The sequence below is a fragment of the Frieseomelitta varia genome, unplaced genomic scaffold (genome assembly GCF_011392965.1).
Source record: "Frieseomelitta varia isolate USP_RPSP 00005682 unplaced genomic scaffold, Fvar_1.2 scaffold_460, whole genome shotgun sequence".
NCBI lineage: Eukaryota > Metazoa > Arthropoda > Insecta > Hymenoptera > Apidae > Frieseomelitta > Frieseomelitta varia.
The window spans coordinates 92,671-117,321 of NW_025110213.1; the positions used below are offsets into that span (position 1 = coordinate 92,671).

General features: G+C 40.8%; 2 protein-coding genes, 1 long non-coding RNA gene and 1 other non-coding gene across 13 annotated transcripts; 2 read left to right on the forward strand and 2 right to left on the reverse strand.

Moving 5' to 3' along the window:
• The first annotated feature begins 44 nt into the window (after positions 1-44).
• On the forward strand, positions 45-2,900 carry LOC122532591 (histone deacetylase 3). The gene has a single exon (XM_043661482.1). It carries the CDS (start codon positions 432-434, stop codon positions 1,731-1,733), a length of 1,302 nt encoding a protein of 433 aa, XP_043517417.1. The 5' UTR covers positions 45-431; the 3' UTR covers positions 1,734-2,900.
• On the reverse strand, positions 1,967-24,555 carry LOC122532578 (cytospin-A-like). Of its 10 annotated transcripts, none has more exons than XM_043661440.1 (13): positions 20,972-21,109; positions 20,275-20,372; positions 17,645-17,785; positions 10,497-10,869; positions 8,428-8,796; positions 8,157-8,369; positions 7,616-8,071; positions 6,832-7,267; positions 4,818-6,578; positions 4,070-4,264; positions 3,823-3,996; positions 3,195-3,580; positions 1,967-3,118 (listed from the first exon to the last, which is right to left on the reverse strand). In XM_043661440.1, exons 1-13 carry the CDS (start codon positions 21,008-21,010, stop codon positions 3,029-3,031), a joined length of 4,731 nt encoding a protein of 1,576 aa, XP_043517375.1. In that variant the 5' UTR covers positions 21,011-21,109; the 3' UTR covers positions 1,967-3,028. The 10 variants fall into 10 exon arrangements, with proteins under 10 accessions (XP_043517375.1, XP_043517376.1, XP_043517374.1 ...); XM_043661441.1 differs by having other exon boundaries at positions 10,497-10,854; positions 20,966-21,101; XM_043661439.1 differs by having other exon boundaries at positions 20,966-21,101.
• Positions 10,891-21,975, forward strand: LOC122532605. The gene is made up of 5 exons (XR_006307540.1): positions 10,891-12,530; positions 12,637-13,384; positions 20,258-20,592; positions 21,089-21,207; positions 21,544-21,975. It is a non-coding gene; the product is annotated as an uncharacterized LOC122532605 (long non-coding RNA).
• Positions 19,046-19,117, reverse strand: Trnac-gca. Its single transcript has one exon. It is a non-coding gene; the product is annotated as a tRNA-Cys (tRNA).
• Positions 24,556-24,651: the final 96 nt, after the last annotated feature.

The following is a 24,651-nucleotide window of genomic DNA, read 5'->3' on the forward strand; positions in this document are numbered from 1 at the left end:
AATGCTACGCTATAGATAAAACCACGTGACCACATCTAGGGGAAATTAGTTCGAAACATTTCTCTGCGGAAGGCAATAAAAAAACTGTCATAATGACGCGTGGAGATTGCTTGTTGCTATTCTGTGTACTTGTCGCAAGTGTTGTTGTTGTAATTTTCAAACTCGAAAATCATTTATTTGTCGCTTGTTGTTCAATGGGAATTGAAAGAAATTGAGCTTAATTCAGTATATTCTATCTTGACTGATGGATCCTTCTGCAGAAAAGATACGTGGTTATCATCAGATTACCGATAATTCTTATATTTATATACTTATACTCCATACTTCGTCTCGTTCGTAAAGATACTATAAATGTAATTCAACGACGAAAGATATTCCTTCATCTTGTATGGGCAAAAATTCGTACGTTAATTACGACAGTTAACCTCAAAATGAGTTACAACAAAAAGGTGTCGTATTTCTATAATCCGGACGTAGGGAACTTTCACTATGGGCCTGGGCATCCGATGAAACCTCACCGACTCGCTGTGATCCACAGTTTGGTGTTGAATTACGGATTGCACAAGAAGATGCAGATCTATCGTCCGTATCGCGCGAGTACTCACGACATGTGTCGCTTTCACTCAGACGAGTACGTCGAGTTTCTACAGAGGGTGACCCCGCAAAACTTGCAAGGATACACGAAGTATCTGAGCCACTTCAACGTAGGCGACGACTGCCCTGTCTTCGAAGGACTATTCGATTTCTGTTCTATGTATACAGGCGCCTCGTTGGAAGGTGCTACCAAGCTGAATAACAATTGCTGCGACATCGCTATTAATTGGAGCGGAGGGCTGCACCATGCGAAGAAGTTCGAAGCTTCTGGCTTTTGTTACATCAATGACATTGTCATAGCCATTTTAGAATTGTTGAAGTACCATGCCAGAGTATTATATATAGATATAGATGTCCACCATGGCGACGGAGTACAAGAAGCATTTTATCTCACGGATAGAGTAATGACCGTGTCTTTTCACAAATATGGAAATTATTTCTTTCCTGGTACAGGAGATATGTACGAAATTGGAGCAGAGAGTGGACGGTATTATTCCGTTAATGTACCATTGAAGGAAGGCATTGACGATACATCGTATGTTCAAGTATTCAAGCCCGTTATATCCCACGTAATGGAGTTCTTTCAACCGACTGCTATAGTCTTGCAATGTGGAGCAGACTCACTCGCGAATGATCGTCTTGGCTGCTTTAGTTTGAGCACAAAAGGTCATGGGGAATGTGTGAAATTCGTGAGAGACCTGAACATACCTTTGCTCACCGTTGGAGGAGGAGGATACACACTGCGCAATGTCGCGCGTTGCTGGACCTATGAAACTTCTTTGCTCGTTGATGAGCAGATTAGTAACGAGCTGCCTTATACGGAGTATCTGGAGTACTTCGCTCCAGACTTCACATTACATCCTGACGTTGTAACGAGACAGGACAATGCAAACAGTAAACAGTATTTAGAGGCAATTACGAGACACGTGTATGATAACTTAAAAATGATCCAACACTCTCCAAGTGTCCAGATGCAGGATGTGCCGTGCGATGCATTGCCACCAGAAGAAGAAAGGCAACCAGAACCTGATCCAGACTCCAGGCAAAATGCACAAGACGCTGACAAGTTAGTTGAACCGGCTAACGAGTATTATTCAGGAGAAAAAGATCAGGATAAGATGGATGTAAGTGACTCGTGATAAAGGACCGGATAGATTAGACAAAATTTGCAAAATAAAATAATTTGATAAGATATTGAATTATATGCACATGATTAAGTATAAAATGACTGAAAACTAATTTCTTCGGATGCGAATGACTGTAAATATTATATACAAAATTTGTAAATATTGTGTCAATCTTATTAAACAGAATTATTTCTTAACTTGTGTATCTGCCAACTTCCTGTCGTAAACAAAGATGAAACGGCCTCTTAAATGGTCATTAGGCAAGTTTATTGTTTTATGTCAGACAGCATATTGTCTACAATGGTACAACAATGACGATGAGGATGATATAATAGTAGCAATAGTATTAATAGTAGTAATAATAGTAATTATAATAATAATAAGAGCAATAACGATAACGCTTCTCTATCTCTGTTTCGGAGCTATTTTTCGCTATATCACAGAGAACACAATCTTCATGAATATTTTCGTTCGTTTCTTACTACATACGGAAAGTAGAACTTAAACGATGCTTCTCCATCTCTCTAGTAAATTTGCTGCTCGGCTTTTAATATATATACTAAAACATGACTAATGCAATAAATTAGGTCTTCTTTTTTTTTTTTTCTTCTTTTTAAATTAAGGCGCTTCGTTCTGTACATCCATTCGTAAAACTTTACAAAAGTTTCTCGAAAAATAATACAAGTACAAAAATACTCACAGTATGAGAGGAACGGAAATATTTACCTCGACACCTGTGTTAGTTACAAAAAATGCAAGGCTTACACGATCGATAGAAAAAACCCTCTTGCATGTAATAGAATTAATGCGTTGGCTTTGCCAAGGAGGCACTGAAACATACATATAATATACATTCTCACGCACAAGAAGACTCGATAAAGCTTGCATTTTTCTATATTCCTTTTCTTTTTCTCCTGCAGTAGCATGTCGCACTCTGGTTACTTTCTCTCTTTCTCTCTCTCTATAAATCCCTGCCTCTATTTCTTTGTCTCCAATTCTTAACATATATATATGTATATATAATATATGATGTATATTAAAAACATTCAGTCTCATAGTAAAAAGCAATTCCATTTGGTGTTAGGTTTATATGTCCCGTCGAAATCCACTCTCGCGGCATGCACAGGCATTAGGCATAGGCAGTGCTATATCCATTGATCCTTGAAAGTAAAAAACAAAGAAAGAAAAAGTCCTTGGAGAGAATTTTGTTCCTATAAAAAAATTTTTTTTTTAGTTGACTAGATGATCTTGTTGTCGATTCGTCCTCGGTTCAATGGTGAATTTTCAATAAAAAAAGGAACCGAAAATTACGTTTCGAAGTGTTTGTAAATACTGGTCACGTATGTCATAACTTGTTGCCAGTCAGGTCGCTCCAATTGACACATCTCTCCTATGTTCTATAAATGAAATGATCTCTTGGTAAACGTATTACTCGCGAGCAATTCAATAGTTACAAAATTTGTAAATTCTTACCAAGGTAGTAGGTATCCCGACGCTCTCTGCGGCGGAGAAAGCGATAGAAAAGTTTCTTCTCTTCTCCACTGGTGTCAAAGTGTCGTACGGTACCTTCTGTGGAAGATAGGAATGAAGGATGGCGCAGAAGGCCAGGCCGTCGTTCCACGAACTGCTGAAATTCGTAATATCGATATTTCGGTAGCCCATAGTCTTGTTTTGACACCATTTCAGCAATGCATTTCGTTTCGAGCCTCCGTTCTTTATTAGTCCACAGAGAGGATCTTTGCGTTCCGACAAATCTGTTACGCTGTTGCGACGGACAAAGTCGATTGCCTTGGCGTTCAGCGCGGCAGAGTCCAGCAATTCACCTGGGCTCAGCACTACCGGCACTGTTGACTTTGTTTCTGCATTAATCATTGAAAAGTTCTATAACGTTTGAATGCTCCCGCAGAAAATACATCAACTTTCAAAAGACTTTTAAAAGTATGAATCAAGTTAATTTACAAATATGAATTATACAAATTAAATATATTAAATATAATAAATACAAATTACTTATAAATAATCTTGCAAAATTCGTTTGAAAGCAAATCTCGTGTTGCTTGTTGGAGCAGCCAATATCACAACGTTCAAAAAAGAAAATTACCTGATAATGGTTTTCTAGTGATTGCAGTTTGTGTTTTGTTATTATTCGTTGAATTGGTCGTGCAAATTAAATTATTGATCTGTTGTTGATCACGAAGAGGAGCTTTTAATGTCATTATGTCGTTCGTTCCAATAGAGTTCAAGGAGGATGTAGAACTGCTACGACTTCCCGGTCCTGTACAACAAATCATTATATCACAATCATGTAAAAATATATTGGGTAGGAAATCCATCTCTGTATTTCATACCTGCTTTTGCTTGTTTCGTAGCATTCTCGATGCTTTCTATCAAACATTTCACAGACAACCTCGAATCCTGGCGAGAAATATTAGCTTTCCGACGTGCGGCGATCTCCTGTTGAACGCTCGTCAACACGCAGTGTTGAGTTTCCGTTGGTGTGCTCGCCGGCCTTTGTTGCGGTTGCTGAATCACTTTCTGGTTAGCTGGAAGACCATAGAAAGAAACTGAACTACAACTGCACCCAGGAAAAATTCGCGTAACAAAAACGAAAAAGCAATAAGCGCTATGTTTTTACACGTAAAAGAAAGCACAAGAATGACCAAAAAAAAAGAAGTATCTAAGGAAAAAAAAAGAAACTCCAATCACTTTCTTCATAGGTTCGTGAGGTTTTCGTAGTCGTGAGGCCACAAGTATATTTACATCTGTGTGTCATCAAATGATACATAAATGATACTTCAACGAGGGACAAAAAAAAACATAAAAGCGAAATTCTAGATCACAGACAAAGCTAGAGAACATAAATGAGATGTAATGCTTAATCCAAACAGTATAGAAGTTGAAAGAATTGAGAACCTAGGAGAAAATACGTCTGAATACTAGCAACGAAACAGGGCGTATTACAAGTGTTTGAACACATCTGTTTGCTAGAGTAAAAAACCAGGACAGACAACGGGGGTGGGGGGATTTGAATTCTGCAAATACAAGCAATCACGTTTCCACACTACTTTTGCGACTTACAGTCGCATATTATTGTACCTATTTGTCGGCCTGGTCTCAGTTCCACATCTTCTACGATCGTCTCAAATTTCTCTCTTAAAGAGGACGTCCTCCCTATCAGTAACTTATCCTTGAACATCGAATCGCTACTATTCTGACCTATTTTCGACTCGGAGATCGAGCTTGAGCTCTCATTTCTTGTCCTCCTCGTGATTACCGCACTGTTGCTCGTCTCATACCTTGTGGCTGGTTCGGATTGAGACAAATTCATGTTCAAGAATTTCATGCGTTTCAATCTGTTGGCTTCGCAAAGAGTTAGATTCTTTCCAATCTTCTGTGAATCACTGTCGAACTTCAATGCCCCGTTAACGGTCTTTTGCGTCGAAACGCAATCTAACCCTCTGGTGGTTTCTTTTGAGAAGGAAGTTGGAAATTCCTTTGATGCTACTCGAGAGGAGAACGACGCGAATGGAGTGTCCAAGGTAGATCTAGGTAAATTTTCCAACGAAGAAAGAATTGGGTATGTACTATTATATTTTTCTTTCTCTTTGTTTTTCACCTTTTTGATATTTGAAAGATCTATGTCATCTGGTGACTTACAGGGTAAGTAAGGTTCAATTGAAAAACTTCTTGGCCTTGCAGTTGCAACATCGTTGGTATCTCTGTAACGTATTCTACTGTCACAATCGTTATAGGGATTTGAATCTTCCTTTTGTCTTATTTTTCTTGTAACACTGTTACTCGGATTATCAGCAGAGTGAGTTCGTAAGTTCAGATTGTCTAAAGAGGTAGAGAAGATTCGATTTTTCAAGGCAGAATCAAAAATGTTTTGCTTGTGATTGGTATCTAAAAGGGAGTCGACAATTTCACTGCCAGATCTGGATTCGCTCTTCTTCAGGAATAACCTTGGCTTTTTGTTCGAAGAAGAATCGTTCTTGTACTCTTCCTTCGATTCTTTGAACTTTGACGTTTGCAAGAGCAAAGAGTTTTCTTTGTTCTTCGAATCGGACGAAAATATAGCTTTCGCTTTAGATTCGTTCGCGTGTGGAGATTCTTGAACATCGGTCATCACTTCAAAATTATCAATGTTTATCGAATTGTTATTTGTTTGGGTGCTTTCCTGCAACACTTTCCTCATTTCTGGATCCACCTCAAACTTCAAATCGTCCATTGCGTTCTCCACTCCGGAATACACGTAGTCTTTGGGAACGAAAAATCGGCTGTTGGAAATCTCAATACCATAAGAGTCCGTTCCAACGTTCTGAATGCCTTTTATATTTTTCAACAGGGACGATTTTGCAATCTCATTTTCCTCCAAAACTGATGTAGCGGATATGTATAGTTTTGGATAATCTAAGGTCTTGAAACTCTTGTTCGACCTTGTTCTTTGGAAGTCAGAAGCCTCTAACGATTTGTCGTCGGAATCGTCCATCTTTAGCGAAGATCGTTCTTCAAAATCGTCGACAGGCTCCGACAGACTGTTTTTTGACTCAAAAGAAGGACGAATCTCAACTTCCTCTCCAGAGATTAACTTGTCGTTTAGCTTAACGGGCTCTTTGGACTGTGAAACTTTGATACTACCATCGGATTCAGTATCTTCGTGAGAGATCGTTAAGTTCAACTCTTTCGAGTCGTCGATCTTCAAATCTTCCATGTCACTTGGATCTGATTCATCCATTATTTTCAATACGTTCGATCTCGGAACGCTCTTTTTTGTTGACTCGTGCCGCTTTTTTATAATAGTACGACCGCGTTTTAAAATATTGCTAGCGGGTTTGCGTGAGCTTCCAGCAGCGCTGCCTGACATCCAAACGAAATTGAAAAAAAAAGCAAAATAACATGCATTGTATTAATCACTGTACTTCCTCGGTCCTTGGACTTTTTTTGGTTAGAAACCGCCTCTAACGCGTTAAATATCAATCATCTGACCTAATATAGACTGATCGAATTTCGTTTCCCTACTGTATCGTGGTAATCAAGTTTAAGTGTGATTGTTTCTCTTTTCATGTTTAACAGTAGTAAAGTAAGAGATTCCGAGAGGCAGTCTACTTACCTTTATTCAGCTTATCGAGCTGAGCTTCTAGCGTTCTCAGTTTGTCCCTCTGCGCTTTATTCTCCATCATGACCCGCTCCAGCTCGCTCTGAGCCTCCGTTTTAAAGTCGTTCGCAACGCGAACAGTCATCAGGAGGTCCGTCTGAAACTGTTCCCACTCGGTGGCCTGCTCTTGTCTCAACTTACGTTCCTCGGCCAACGAACGCTCCAATTCGTACTGACGTGTTTGAGCATCGCGCTCCCTTCTCTGGGCCTCGTTCAACGCAGCCTTCAACTCTCTCTTATCTTCCAAGTGTCTCTGGCATTGCGCCTGCAACTCTGCAAGAGAATCTCTCACGAGTTGCAGTTCCGTACTCACGGATAACCTCTCGTCCTTCAGTTGGTTTAGCCTGTATTCCAGATCGTCTATCGCCGATTTCGCGTTGTTACGTGCTACCTGTAAAATATTCAATTAATTTCTTGCCAATTACATTGAATTGTGGTAATTAAATATCTCCGTCATTTATAATTTTGTAAAAAAATTCATTAAAACAAAGTTTATTCTACCATTACATACGCTTGTTGAAGTAATGCAACTTTTTAAAGACTTTTTTCATAAAGCTATTAATAATGGAGATATCTAAATATTCCCATTTGGTAATTGTGTACATAATGTGTTTATATATACACTGCGGATTTTTATGAAAATTTATTTCAAATGCACAAAAATCCACAGTCTAGTTATATGTATAACATATAACACATACACACATTCCTGTAATTCCCTTTGTTATACTAAACGTACTTTATATTCCTCTTGAAGTTGCGAGTACTGATCTCTAAGACGGTCGTGGTCGCAATGTGAACGCGCCAGCTGTTCCTGCAGAGCCGCCGCTTGTGTCTCCAAAGTATCCTTTTCTCTTCTGGCGGCATCCAGAAGTTCATCTGCCTCGCTTTTGTTCTCCACCTGCCTCGACTGCTCCAATTCTTCGATCTTCGCTCGCGCGTTCTCCAAGAGCGTAGCCAACCTACTGATCTCTATATTCCGATTTGCACCCTCCTGCCTGGCCTCTGCTAGTTCCATGTCCAGTTGTTTCCGCTCGATACTCGCCGTCTCCACCGACGACTCTAACAAATGTACACATTTTGTCAATCGCTCTGTTTCTGCGGCGCTGACCTCCGCGGCTGCTCGAAGATTCTTCACTTCGGACGTTAGCTCTTCTTGTTTCTGCAGCAAGGATTCTCGTTCCTCTTGTGCACTCTGCAATCAATTGATATAATTAGTTCATAGTTCATTTAATGCGAAAGTTATTACAGCTTGGTGATATGAAATTAAGCGTATTTACTTTTAAAAGATCTACTAATTTCTGTTCTCTTTCTGTGTTATAACCTTTGGAAGACTCTTGAGGCTGCTCCTCCCTCAACAATAAACCTTGCAGCGTATCAACCTTGGAACGAGAGTCTTCTAGCTTCTCCGTTTGTCTGCAGAGCGACTCCAACAACACGTCCTTCTCCTCTGTTAGTCTTTCATTGTCAGCTTGCAGTTCTGTAAGCTGCGCCTGCAAACGAGATAAACTATCATTTCGTATCAACCAACAGTTAACTGACTGCACGCACTTGTAGATCGCTTAGCTCCTGTATCGTCGCTTGCAACTCCTCGTTCGTAGAGTAATGCGTCTCTTCCATCTGCAAGATTCTATCCTGCAGACAAGCGACAGAGACCTCTGACACAGAACTAGAGGAGTGCTTGTCCCAGTCCGGGGTGGTGCACTGAGCACTGTCCTGAGGCATACCAGCGATAGGCGTGGATCCTTCATCCTGGGGGATTGCTATCGACGCTGGCGCCGAATTGTGCAGCCTCGACGCGTCCAGAAGCAACTGTTGCTTCTCAGAGTCTGACAGAGGAGAATGTGCCACGTCTCTGAGCTTCACGCGGAGAGCCTCGTTCTCTTCGGTAAGACGTTCCAACTCTAAAGTGTGTTGTTCCTGCAATTGAGAAACATTATTGATCATGAACATTCAAAGAAACGTAACATCAGATTTTCCTCTTATAGAGTAATCATATCGTTGTCACGTTATAACATTTCTTTCTTTTTTTTGCTATTATTATACAACGTTCGCGTGTTTCATTACCAGTTTCATTTATATGAAAAACACGATGCCCAAGACGTACGCTTACGTAAACGAGAAGGAATATGGTGACCGATCGTGTTCTAATTACTCGGGCTGACTGGCACGAGGAAACGCAATACGCCGAGATATACCGTGACAATATACTGAGAAATCTAAGTTTCTGATTCAAGGTGAACGATGTTTATTCTCCTGTTGATCGCCTCTTGACCGAGGCGACGTTTTTAGGTTAGGTTTATCGAAGATCGACCGGACATCTCGCGAAACTGTCTAAACAGGCGATCGTTATCTGTTAACAACTCTCCGCAGAGAGCAAACAATTTACAGAGGAAAGTGTTTATCTGTCGTTTACCGTGGACGTGGAGAAACAACGTTTTTTCATAGCGTTCGCAGTCGTTTTTCACTTCGCTAGGTTTTCCTTCCTTCGTAAACATCCCTCTTCTTACGCCCTCTGGGATTCGTCCCTCGGGATACGTTTTAACCCCCTTCCGAAATTGGCGAAAAATCCGGAATTTCAATTACGAAACATTCCGAGCCTAATCCCTCATTTTCAATAAATCTTGTTTTTTATCATCCGGAACGATGGAGCATTATTTTCACTTTAACAAAATAAATTTTATTTTAACGTCGTCCCACGTGAGTAAATAAGCTCTTCCATTTCTGTTTGTATTTCACAATATATTGAAATTAAATACCTTTATCAACGTTGAAATTTTCGTATGAACAAATCTTTTGCATTGCGGCAAAAAGAAAAAGAAAGGAGAAATTGGCGGGAAAGATAATCCCAGCCCTCTACCGATAAGTAGACCAATTAGATTTATTAAAAAAAAAAAAAAGAAAAAGAAGAATTATACACACATTACTTTTCATGAATTATTCGTTTTTAATTATCTTGATATTACGTCTGTTCTTGAATTGTAAGATTAGCCTCGGTAATTACACAATTTCCGCTTCGCGTAATGTAAGCTGCCAGGGCGGAGAGGAGGGAAGGAAAAGGAAAAAAAGTGGGATTACCCACGTGCGTCTCGAATCGTTAATATCGATTAACTAACCAACTTCATCTCGGTAGAAATCGATCCCCTGGTGTTTCTGTTCCTTGTAAGGCGATGTTAAACGAGAACGAGGATCCAAAGTGGGAGAGGCAGATTTACGCGCGAGGTGGAAGAACGAAAAGATCGGAGGAGGTGGGAAGAAATCGAAAAGAAAGCAAACGACACAATAAACGGGGATATTGTTAAAATTCGAGTAAAATTCCAAAACCGCGACGACTTTCAATATTAATCGTCGTCGTTCGGTAAGTAACGAATTTGACAACGACTAGTAATAAATCGCATGTATTTGAACAAATTTTACCAATTTGCACATTCACGAAATAGATCTGCGTGCTTTTGGACACTGAGAAATTTCTAATGTCTCTTCCCGTTTGCTCGAGTACACCTGTATTTCGTTTTTTCGCAGAAATTTACGATAAAAATGCTACGAACTTCACGAGTTGTAAGTCGCAAAGGTAAATATTAACATCAAGCGCGAATATCCAAGATAAGAGACCACCTTACCTTGAGAGAAGCGAGCTCGGCACGCAATTCGCGAAGATTCTGAGCATGGCAGGTCGCCTCTCGCAGATTCGACTCGAGCCGTACGCGTTCCTTGCGCAACACCTCGATCTCGCGCTCGAGTTCTTGCATCCTGGACCCCTTGCCGGGTCCCTTGGGATTGTAGCTGCTCTTGGAGTTCCCCCTGGTCCCTTCCTTACCGAGGGAGCCCCAGTTGCCCACCGATGGATTCTCGTTCTTCGCCTCGAGCGAGGAGGCGCTTGGCGCCTGACGCAGCGGGATTTGTTGCTGTTGCTGCTGCTGTTGCTGTTGTTGCTGCTGCTGCTGCTGTTGCGACTGCGTCGGCGGTTGTTGTTGGCCTCTGCGAAACAGCGATCTGAACTTCATCATGGTCGCTCTTCACACTTCACTGATCACTCAACCAAAATTCCAAAACCATTATTCCCAAGAAAGCGAGCATTTATTATTTTCGGTCCCCTCGTGCCCGACAAACGACATTATCGAGCTTATCAATCAGAAATTCATTCGATCCGGCTACTACATTAGACGACAAGATCTCGTTGCACCGATGAAAAATTTGTTGGAAGTGCTCCATCGTTGTGTTGGATCTCGAAAGTAACCTGATCCCAATCGATAAGAATTTTCCATTTTCAGGATATGTACACAAAGGCAATCTAGATTCCCTACAATCAGCGCCTTTACACGTTGCACGCGATATCGGGGAAGTGGAAGGAACTTTTTTTTTTGTATCAGTTTTCTGTACCACTTTTCTTTCAGGATGCTACCGGGTGAAATTCTACGAAATTTCTTCGCAAAGAAAGCGTTCGTGCCACTTTCACGCCATCGAGTTTAACAACGTCGAGCTTCGAGTATCAACTAGAGAATACGTGGAGAAGAATTTCCATTTCAATCTCCTTCTGGGAGAACGGGCTTCTCTTGGTTTCTGAACGATGTCGCTCGAAGTTAAAGGTTACACGACAAGGGAGAGACGATCGGCTAGCAGCGTACGACGACACGATCCGAAAAAGGAATTCGAAGATTCGTACGTCGAGATGCGGCGGCCTCGAGCCACTTTTCGAGGCCTGCGTGTCTCTCACGAGCAGCGTCCACGAATTCCAGCCGAGCACGCACGGAGGACTCGCCTGGTTCTTAGCCTCCGACGGCGACCACTTGTTGCATCGACCGGCCGACCTCCGTGGCGCGAGTGTGTTTCCTCTCGATATCTGCCTAAGAGATACACTTGCATCCTTGAACGTCGAATTCGTTGGACAGTAAGCCTTTCCGAACGAATCCTGCCGGATGGAATCGAGCGCCCGAATATGTCGGTCAAACACGGATCGGTAATTCGAAAACTCTCACGAAATTCTGATCATCGTTTTACACCAGTTACTCGATGTACTCGTTGAAATTTTCTTAATCAAAAAATCTGGAGCCTAAAAATCGAAGTTTCTATATATTGTCGACGGCTGTCTTTTTTTTGTAGGATAACTCCAAGAACTTGTCCTCGAAGAACACAGAAAAACGACACACTCTCTACAACTGTACATCGAGCACTGAATACCGAGTCTCGATTCGTGTCCCCTCCAGAATGGCCTACCCCACCACGGACCATTTTACTGGACGAAGGGCTTGAGAACGCGTCTAGGCGTCGAATATACTTGGAAGTATTACCACTGAACGACGATGCTGTCGATCCTTCTCAGGACCAATTCACCGTATAGACATGAAAGGTGCTTTTTATGTGAAAAGCAAATATTCTCTTCGCTTTTATCTACGGTAAATCGTTATCTGGATATCGGGGAGACGTCACACGGATGAGATATACAAACTGTACTACAACAGCATGAAAAAGTGGAATTTTAGTTGCGCAAGATTCCTTCAAAATGAAAAATTCGTCACGAGAACAGAAACAGAAGCCAGTCAAGGAAGAAAATTGAGAAACAACTGTTGGAGAGAGCAGCATTGGTTGTTAAAGACACTGTACACGTTGCCTCTTATAATAGAGTGATCGAGAACTCTGTAGAGCCATCTACAAAGGTTGGAATTTACGCACTTTCAGGAAAAGCGCTGTTTAACCGATCGAGCCGCCGATCGGTTTGACTTCTTGTTCAATCCTTTTTTTTTTTTTTTTTTACGAACGAAGATCCCCGTAACCGCAACAGTAAAAGAAGATGAAAGAGAAACAGAGATAATTGGCGGGGAATCATGTGGTGGGGCTTAAGACAGTCTGTGCCAACTCTCTGGGAACGAGTACGTACACCGTCGAGGATGGTTAGGCGAGTACAGAGAGGCGAGGAAGAGGAGGTAGAAGCTGCTTAAGGAGGCCACGGAATCTGCAGACGTCTCAGCGTCGACCAGTTTTCTCATACGGTCGACATATGGTATATACTATACACGGTGGTCTAAACATTCCTGGAATGAATCTCTACCTGAGATGAACCCTTCATCTGTCTTTCAATGAAACATCAATTATTGCAATTAACTTTAGGCTTTAGCAACAACAGTAAAAATGCGTACTGTTCTTTAAATTGCTTTTAGATCCGTGCAGATTGCGAATTCTACGATGTAGAATGTAACATCGGTTTCTAAGTATTGTCGAGCCAAGTACGGCATGACTCAAGTATTGGCAAGGTCTGGGTTAAACCTGGCTAAGATTAGACCGGGTCTAGGTTGGATCTGCTTATATATATATAAATGTCATATTGAAATGAAATATTATATCTCTGCCAAATGTTTGTTACATTTGTTACGGTTATCTAGAACTGAAATAGAACAAGACTAGATTCGGTGGAAACACACAAAGAGAGAAGTCAGTCTGTTTCCATGGAACGACCGAATCGATGACTCGACTCTGACGATTGCAATCTGATAAGGGTCGGTTTCGTGGCGAGGTAAGTAACGTCTGCGGATACATCTGATCGTGTCATAAAGCCAACATGCTCACGAAGCACGCCTATTATGGACTTATCTTTGTAACGCTTTTGCAACGTGTGTATGTCATTTCATCGAGTTTAACACGGAAACATGGCGAACGTATAAATACCTTTGAGCTCATGATAAATGCCGAAGCCGTAGAAAAACGGCTCAAAAATGAGCAGAGATCCGTCTATATATGATCTTGGGTACGATGTTTGAAAGTATTCTAGCTGGCAACAACCGCCGTCCAGTTGAAAAAAAGAAAGAAAGAAGAATATACGATCGGCTGTTCACCATAATGAGTTCATTGTACGGGGTGTTACAAAAATTTCTTTCTACGAATAAACGACTATTTCTTCTCTTTCTACGTGTTCGAATCTGACCAATATAATAACGATAATCGTTCCTATCGGAGTGATAACAGAATTTCAAACAGTTTTAAAAAATTGCAAGTGCTCAACTATTTTTGTGGATCGTTACACGTTTCGTAACTCCGAAGAAAGTATTCAATTAGAATTCAATTAGTATTTCTCTTTTTCTTCAATTAGAATGGTATCCAAACCATTTTACTTTATCAACGCGTTGCTTCGCTCCGATCTAGATAACATTCACTAGGTTTATAAACGTACATGTACTTCTTTGCGAGACTGAGGAGCAGACGGGACAACGAAAAGAATCTGAATATCTCATCGGACGATCGAATGTTATGGCCCTCCCCCTTAATTGTGTCTGGAACAACGCGTAATTGCGTTTGGCATGGATTAACATTTCTCAGGCGTACGAAGGTGGACGCGTTGGTAATATCAATGAGAGAGAATGTCCGTCACGATGTAGGCACGTCGGCTTATCGATGCGCGTTAAATATTTGCGCGTTGTTCGTTCCTCGATTAATATTCCGTGTAACGTTCCCGATGCAACAGTCTACGTCACCGCGTTCCTCCAGACACGATCGGTCAGAAGGCTGATTATAAACATTCGTTATTCTCTAAATCCTTCGATTCTCTCTTCAAATGAAACGACTCTCGGTACAGCTAACCCTCGTTATTTCAGTCTAAAAAAAAAAAAGAAAAGAGAAAAAGGACAGCTTATATCCGATTCTCCGATTCGTTCTTTTTTTTTTTTGGAAGGGACCAACACATAATATAATACCAAAACATAGCGGGCTGTACGATAAACGAGATCAAGGCTGATGGAGCTGTGGTGCTTTCCCTGAATCGCTGCTGATGCCGAGTATCTAATTTGATTTAGCAGTCCCGAAGCAAGTAACGAGGTTATAAATTCAACACGTAAATTATCGTCAGGAATTGCTATCGGCTGACGACGCGGCCTTATCTGCGGCTCAAGGAGACGCAAGAAAGATATCGTTATCACCAGGTGTAGGAGGTTCATACATACTTCATGACCTGATCGGTTACCGTGCAATAGCACTCGGTCGGATAACTATTTCACAGAATTTCGATCTTCGGTGACTTGTGTGGAAGAAGGAGAAAGGAACTATGGTTTTCTTTGCGAAGACACTGAAAGATAAGGACAGATCATTGGTGAATTATGGGCGAGGATTGAATCTATCACATCCCAAATTTGTGGCATTTTTTTATAATAAATTATGACATCCTTTGTGTACGTTTTTCTCAAAAATTAAGAAAAATTCTTGAAAACGTGTTTCGTGACTTGTATTATAAAAAGACATCACAAATTCGATGCGTGTTATAAAATGAAGTTGGACTGTTAAAAATGTCGGTGATCAAATGACAAAATAAGCCACGGGAGGAAAACACGCGGGCGTATTTTTGTCACGCGGCCGCGATATCCTTGATACGAACATTTATACCCAAAACAAACAGCGATTGTTGCAGTCGGCTTGCGCAAATATTGAGCAGGCAACAATCACAAGCCTGGAATGTGGCACGTCTTCCATTTTGGATTCTTTTTTTGGAAGCGGTTGATAAACGACTACAGGGAATAGATAAAGACACGGGATTGATGCTGGTTCTTCGATCAGTTCTTTGCATATGACGTCACTCTATCCCTCGTTTTCTCCCAATTGACTATGTCCTTGTTCAAAGGTCTTTAGAAAGCATCCCGTTGCAAGCTTTTACATTCGTGATTTCACTCGTGAAAGTCTCTAGAAATGTTTAACATTTGTTATTCCGTGCGCAATAATTTGCCAATTAATGATATCAGTGATCTGACAATTACAAATTGTGAATTATAGATTTCTTTTTTTTTATATGTATATGATATTTTAATGATATAATATATTATATTAAATAATATTAAATAATATATATATATATTATACCTGCGCAAGTCGATAACTGTAATTTGCACTTGTTTTACTATCAAGCTGGTGTTGCACAGTATAATTTACTGATACCAATAACGATTTGCAACTTGCAGTTTATAAAATTTTTATTAGTAATAACTGAATAGTTAGTCATAAAAACGTTTGTGCAACATACAGATATTAAAATCAATGTTATCTATATTGCACAGAGTTCACGACGACTTAAAGCCATCGCTAAGCCATGTTCATTTAGCTGAACATCGTTCTACGATATATTGCCATAAATGTAAAGAAGTCACCGGATTGCAACGGAGAAGCTCATTGACTTTTGATTCACTGGGTATATAGGTCGTCAACCAAGTACATACATAGTACCGCTCTCATTGTCAGAGTGGGTCGTCGATCCATCGAGCGTCACACCACTTTAGAGGTCCCGTAAGAATCGGCCTATGCTTTTCTCTCTCTCTCTCTCTCTATGTCTGTTTCTTTTTTCTCTTTCTTTTTTCTCTGTTTCTTTTACTCGCGCAAAGAACCGACATTAATTAAGCGACAACGAGTAGACATCGTCGACAGGCGTTACGTTAAACAACTTTCAACGAGACGTTCTCATAAACTTCGATCTCACGATGAATATATGTAACTATCCTTGAATGTTTCAACAACTTTCTATTGATTTTTTAGCTGTAGCCAAGTGCCTTAATATTTATGAATGGGATTGTAACGATGGTTACAGAAAAAAATGAGCATGACTTATCTGATGTAACGGGGAAGCTGATTTATGATCACCTGGAACAGAATTGGACCAGTTAGTGGGTTAGAATGAGTCCTCTTACGTCAGACCAGCATGATTCAGAGGGAAACACTAGAAAGAAGAAATGCATACAAGTTAGTCAGGCTAACCAGATATCCCTGGAAGAACAACGAACTGATTAAATGAGCATAATGACCAGCACGTTGAAATACACACGTATTCACAAAAGTATTCCAACATTTGTAGAATATACTATATATGTTATATACTAGTCACACTGACGACTATAATGATTACATTGATAAAGTTCTCAAAGTGTTCTCATACTTTTGTAACGACATCTATTTAGACAGAATTAAAATGCCATCTTTCAACAAAAGTGATGAATCATGAATAGACGATAGAGAGAACTCACAATCAAACGTGACAACGCCTGTTCTCAAGCGGACATTCAGTGTTCAAATGAATATTTAATTCGACTAAGTAGTCAGTGAATGAAGTCACCAAATGACAGTTCAATCCGCTGGTTTATACATGATGATTTTTGAAGAGCCTTTTTCTGTTCGTTCGAGTGGAGGTGTCAGCGCTCACCGTTACCAGGAACAAGAAGACAAGAAGGAGAAAACTGCAGTCGGTGCAATAAAGAAACTAACTGAACTGCACTCACTGCGGACCAGAATTCGTCCGCCTGCAAAAGCATAAAGCTACTTGCACGCAATAATCAACCGGCGTATCTTGATAGTAAGAGAAAGTGCATTCTGTGTAGTACAAGCTGAGGACTCCCACTTTTCTAACTCACGCAAACGAAATCCTCTGGGAAAAGGAACAGGTGGTCCTCATGGTGAACTGTCCGACTTGCGTCAATTTTTATGGAGATGACAGAAGAGTCAGAAATATATATCGATAAAAAAAAAAAAAGAAATCGACGCTCTGTCATGATGTATATAAGGTGTCGAGAAACGATTGGAGATGAAGCGTGTGCGGGGTCGTTGAATTTTTCTTACGACGAGAACGATAAATTGTAAACGGTTCTGCTTCTTTTCGCATTTTTCTCATTTCGCAGAGGAGAAGAAGCCGCCACACGCGCCTAACTGGCGAAACGTGTCACATGGCTCGCATCATTGTGCGAGACGCGCGGTAACCCGATCTCGCCGGGGAGTCTCTATTCGACTTGAAAAGTTCCAGGCTGAAACTCACTTGTATCGCTGCTTTAGCTCCGCCTCGTGTCTGCCAAGACGCTCGACTTTTTTGCTCGTTGGCCTTTTCGGGCTGAAAAGCGACGTGACCACGTCCCGTTTTTTCCCCGTGCCAGCCGATGGCTTCGATTCGAACCTCGATCTGAAAGTTTCAATAAAAATACTATGACTATAAAACATGTCGAATATTCTCAAAGTTGAAGAGAATAAGTTACGAGTTTATGTATGTATATATATATATAATGTATTATATTATATATATGTATCATATGTATTATATATGTATATTATGTATGTATATACACACACATACATCTAAATTGAAAGTGTGTACACGTGTACATATTTTTTTTCTAAAACCCTGTATAATACATTAATATCTGAAGTTTCAATCATGTTATAAAGGCCACAGTTGATTGAGACTACGATATTGTAACTATGTTACAAGTGGAAAGCGCGTTGAATTTTCATGAGTGAAAGAGTGGGCAAAAAAGATGCACACGAAGTTGTTTTAAAACAGGCGAAGAACGATGGTAAGAATCAACGTTTCTGCAAAGAATGTGCAAATGAAAAAGGATCGTGCGACACGTAGGCGAGTTAACACTCCCACCTGCGCCCACAAAGAGCACGCCAACAGCGAACTCATTATCGAATTACAACGACGAAGCTTCTTTGCCTCTTTTTCAAATTCGTTCTTCGCATTTGGTTTTTACAGTTTCGCCCAGAGAGGATTAATTGGTTGAACTTTCCCAGAGACTTTCAAATTTTCTCCCATTGTTACCACTGCAATTCTGCCTCACTGAAATTAAACGAAGTTCATCCTTGGTCTATTTAATTGTCGAACGTTTAATAAATTGTATCGACTTAGCTGCTAGTTATTTATGTTTTCTTGAAAAAGAAGAAAAAAGAAAGGAAAGTGTAGAAGAGTTGAACGGGTTTAACGTCTTCAGCAATTATGACATGCATCGAGATGTGACCAGCTGGTGGGTCATTTCTATCACTGATCGCTGGTCAATGCCCTCGATCGTTTGATCCATTTACCAGGGACGAGGATCTAGTGAATCAGATCGATTTCATTTTGCATCTGCGCTTGGCTAATGTTCTTCCAACGTCTTATGTAAATTGCCAGTAACGTGGTCTTAACAAGGGGAAGAGGGGGAAAAAAAGGAGGAACTGTTACTGGTTTCTCCACCGCAGAATATTTTTTCTCCATGAAAATTCGTTTTACCTATTTTAATTATCATAGATTAATGATAAGTTTTATAGATTTTATATACTTACACATGTTATGCGCATTCTATGCAATAGAATTTTGCATATGTTACTTTTGTTTCTTGCAAAAATAACTTATTTACTTTTATGATATTTCAATATTGATAGAAAAAAAATATAATAAATAAACAGGGGACACCCGGATTTGAACCGGGGACCTCTCGATCTGCAGTCGAATGCTCTGCCACTGAGCTATATCCCCAATGTGAACGAAGCTTCCAAAATGGTGTTGAGCAACCTATTCATAAATTCCTTTAAATGACTCGAATTAACCATACAGATCATAAAGAGAGACTAATAGAGTAATAAAAAATTTGCATGATTCGATTAGGATCAAATAAAAATCACCAAGTGTAATTCAGTGATAGCGATTTGGTGGGAAGAAAGCGACGCCAATGGCTGCGACAAATAACGGAATCTCTGGAAGAAATGATGGCGCGACCGGTTTTTCGATGCGTGACAGACAAGGCAAAGCCTTCCTGCCAAAGGAAGCACATTACAATTGCGATAATGAGACAAACTACGATTTCTCGACTCTCAACTTTTGTTACATTAATCAGACAAGTTTACCGCCAACACAGTACGTCCCTCACCTCCTTTCGCGTCTTTGTCTACAGACTAACTACTGTCGCCATCTGCAGGTTAACTTTTCCCCTCTTTGTTATCGACTCACATCGGCTATGTAGAAACATATATTACCGGTCGTGTCTGCCAAACAGGAAAATCGTGAAATATTCCGACATAAACAAATGCACGTTCGTTTCACAACAAGTGGCAAAGTACAGAGTCGACTTATATAGTTGCCGAAGCAGAAAGAACGATACATATCATTTTTTAACCAGCTTTCACTCTAACGCAATGGAACGCAAAAAGAGAAGCTTGTTGCAGCGGAAACATCGCTTGGAAATCGTATTCAGTGACTGATTAAGTCTTGATTATTTCTACGGATCTGTTCTAGATGTTTCCTAGATATGTTACAAATATGAAACCATGATTATCATGTAATTCAAATTGAAAAGTGTTTAACTTGGTTATCGTGCAGTTTAACGTTAGAACTACCAAAATAGCCAATTTTTAATCTCAGTTAGAAATTTTAGAGATTTAAAATAGCGACTTAAGCTTTTATTATATATATTATATTTTAGTATATACATTAACTTCTAAAGTTATATATAATAAAAACTTGCGTACTCCATACTATAAAGTTATTCTATTTCTTTTACTTCAATGTCTCCAATGGAAGTTTCATGCTTTAATTGTCTATTAAGGTTGTTCTAGTGTTAACATTACAACGTTTCAAATAGGTTGTTTGCAATAATTATTGTAAATCTCATTTTTACAGAAACAATGACGACTCACCGGGTCTTTGGGGGCTTGTTCGTGATCGGTACAGAAGTGGCTGTTGCCCGTTTAAACGGTGCCCGATCTCCCGAACCCATGGACATTCCGCTTCGAGCCTGTCACAGACAAAAAGAACACAATTAGCGGGCGGAACACACATAGCAGAAGACTCGTCGAATCGGTAAAATGCGATCAAACGATACGTCGTTCACCCATTCGTCGTACGTCACTTTCGAGATACACGTCTCTCCCGGGTACAGGAAAACGCACGCGAACGTCTTTGGACTAATAGCACAGGTGCAGCGTTGAAACCGCAAGTGTGACATCCTTGACAAGGTATCTTCTCTTACGAGCATGAATTCGATCTGTTCGCGCCGTGTGGACACGCGCAAAACGGTAGCCGCTAACGAAACACGCGCTATAATAATTATAGAAACGAAGGACGCCGGTCGAAAACGCGCATCAAACATTTTCACCGCTATGACCTAGAAATACTTATATCGCGAGGAGGACGAACTGAACTAATAATCGCTGCGTCGGTTACAAAAAGTACTTGATCAATTTTTTAATTATTTTAAATTATTGAATAGTTTCGTACAATTTGATGAAACGCACGAGTATCAGACGTAAGTTCCCTTTGGGAAACGAAAGTAAATAATATACAAATACTTTTTGCAACTATTGCGCATGTATGTACTATCGCATATACGTGTACCGAGCTTCCTCCTAGAACCTCCAATATTTGCCGAAACATTTCGCCAAATTGTTGCGAATGCGCTATTGTATAGGGATATTGCTACGATGTTTAACGATCACGTCACAACTTTCACAGGAAAATTCACAAACGAGACGATCCTTTAACCTACGACGCACGCACAACATTTTCCATTGGGACTGCACCTCCCGAGCGCGCAGAGAGCTCGACGGAATTCGAAGTGAACCTGATAAGAGGTGGATCGGCTGTGATAAGTTGGCAAATGTCTACAGATATACACGGCACGTTAAATATTGTGATAGATAATATATTGTACAGGCTTGTTTGGAAACTTTACGAATATATTATATAATATATTATATACGTGTTCTTTTTCGCGTACGTGTACTCGTTATCATGCCGCGAAAATTAAAATTTCCACGAGTTTCACGTTTAGTTCGGTGAAACTTCTGGAGTTGCTAAAAAATAAATTTGAGTATATTGAAACTTGGCGCTCACTTTTCTACCATACGAAATATTTTGAAATTGAAACAAACGACCATCAGAGATCGTTCTGAAAACATCTGTTTTAGAAGCCACGACCTGATGCAATATTTGAGAATATCCGTTGGCCAATAGATAAAGCACCATAAAGCAGCGTGAACGAGCGAGTCGAAGAAGTTAGTTACAATGTGTTGAACAAGTACCGGTTCCCTTCCCCAGGAGAACTGGCGAGACCCAATGGATTTTCAGCGAATATACACTTGGGAGAGTTTCAATCAGAAGGGTACATGTCCGTATACATAGCTGTAAAGGTTCATCGAACCTTCGCCGCGCGTACGGGTTCTCGGCCAATAATAAAGATGCATGCCCGGTACGTAACTACGTTCTGCACATACGTACGTATTATCCTGCACCCGTGGCCGCTCGCTCCACGCGAAATACTCTCCCAGCGAACACGCTAAAACGATATATACGCGTTTTCAGGTTGTCCATCCTTCTACAGGATATTCCCACAACAAAACACCGCCAGAGCCTTTGCATTTTACCAAATCCATTCAATCAATTTTCACAAATTGTGGATATCAACCTCCATAGCCAAGCATACAGATAGTTACTAGACTGATTATTGGAATCTAAAATTATTAGAAATGTCTAAAATTTCATACTACACTATTTAATGCAGACAAGTCAAATTCTTTTAGTTTCACCAAGCAACAAAATTGTTTCTAGAAACTAATTTTATATGTGTGTGTGTATATATATATATATATAACTTAGAAGAAACTTATATCAGTCACATATAAATTTGTGTATGTATATATATATATATCTGCAGTCTAATAACTATGTATTAATAATTAATTCCTCATTAAAGCTCGTCTCTTCTTCCTTGCAACAGTATTGCGTAATCAAACTTCTACTTTTTAATTGAAAGGTTACAATCAACCGTTCCTGGGATACGAAGCACCGAACTAATCGGAACGAACGTGTGGAGGTAGTGTTCGGTTGGAGGAGCTCGATACATAGCGATACAAGATCCACTAGTACATAAGGCGCATGTGCATGACCGGTTAGTTGCTGCTAGCACCAAGTCGCGCGCGACTCTTGTCCATCGAAGGAATTGGAATCTTTACAGAGACAGATTGTTGCCCGGCGGTTCTCGCAGACTCTCCCGACCTCGCACAATTGGCAAATTGGCAGATATTTTGTTCGGCTGATCCGAATGTATCCGTGTAACCCGATAGGTCGATAATCTCTCGTCTATCGTTTACACGTTGATTGCAAACGATCAGGCTGATCGTGTTCTGCGGTTTGTTAGCGGGCTTGTACTGTATCTGCTCGACGTCAGGATCATCTTCAGGTTTTACGTTAACGGATCTATCTTTATCTAGAACAGGTAAAGACAGGACGGTTAGCAATTTAAGAGAGAGACAAATGAAAGGATAAAAATTAAATGGAACTAATTGAGAATTAGTTTTGGAACTTTGATAGATTGGTTCGAACGAATCAACCGGCATGAAACGCGTCGAGCAGAAGAGGAAGAGAGGATGTATATCATCGACAGATACAAGGCAAGGCTCCACCGGGTCTGAAGGTTTTTCACGTCTGTGCCGCCAGGGTGTGGCGATGATAGGCTTGTTTCTCCTACGGCCTACACTTTGTCAACGGGAGCAGCAACTCAGACGGGCACCGCCGTGCCGCCGGGAAACACCAAACGGCCCACGCACGCGACACCCGCGTAAACGATCCAACGGGTCGCGCGGTGAACTTTTATTATCTCTGTTGTCTTTCCTCTCGAACGCCCTCTGAATCGACTCCGATAAGTGTCTCGTGTACGTGACGTCTCCATTATATATCTCATATAACGTGGCTCTTTTTGTATACAGGTATACATCGGTTCGATCTCCACCAGAAACCCCACATCTTTTCGTACATGTACACATGCATGTATATTAAGGCGTGACATAATCTCGTCGTAACCGCACCTGCACATAGGTATCCAATTTTAGGGTCCGTTATCGACGGCAGTGGCTGGTAGCAGTGTCAACAGTAAACGGGCATCCAACGTGGCGAGGACGAACCGGTCGCGAGAGAGAGAGAGAGAGAGAGAGAGAGAGAGAGAGAGAGAGAGGGAGAGAGAGAGAGAGGAAAATCGAAACGACTCGCGCGATTCGGCAGTTCAATGCGAACTGGCTACGTCCATGCCATTCCAATCCACGTTATTCCGCTGCAATGACCTCTCCTGGCCCCCTCTCTCCCCCTCTTCCTTCGTCGGCTCGTCCCTTCGCTAAGTATCAGGCCTCTCCACGTCCATCACACTCGAAACAATCGGTCGCTCGATCGATGGTGTATTTTCCCTTTGTAATAATCGACTGTACAATCCGTGATAACGTAGGTGGTCTGTTTCAGGACTTCTGAAAGAGTTTCACGCTGTTGATACTGATCTTTTACGTAACTAAACACACTGGCAATGAGTATCTTGTTTTGAAATTGATCTCAAACTTTACCGATACAATTCTGACAGTTTTATTGAGAATGGTAATGAAATTTCAGAATGTTTTACGTATAAGATGCATAATATATCATGTACACAGTAAATGGTACCTGTGAACAGATGCTAGATCCAATTTTACTTGTCCATCCCGTGACTAGTCACAAAATGTATTCTAGTCATCTTCAGAAAGAGAGAGAGAGAGAGAGAGAGAGAGAGAGAGAGAGAGAAACAGATCTTCCAACATTCCACAGAATGGCAAAAAAAAAAAAAAAAAAAAAGGAGAAAAAAGGAAACACATTGCGCATGTGACATCGTCATGGTTTTTTCTACCGATTACAAGGTGCACACACGCGTACATACACGCATGTATACACGTACGACCCATCCAACTCAGCCGACCTTGGTACACGCGAACTGGGTGACCTTCTGACCTAATCGCCGCTAATTTCATTTGCCGTGCGCGTGCATTAGGTAACATGCAAATCCCCGCGCCCTGTGGTGGAAGCCAGCTGCAGAGAACATTCTCCTAGAGAGCTCCTGTCGCGCTCCAAATACCTGTCCGCTTCTACCCACCTGGCGTGATTACGTCTCGTGGCATCCCACGTAGATCTAACCACGGATCACGAAGCTGGGACCCTATCTCGTTGTCGTGAGAATCCATTTTTTTTCTTTCTTTTTCGCCTGTCAGTTCTTTCTTCTCCGC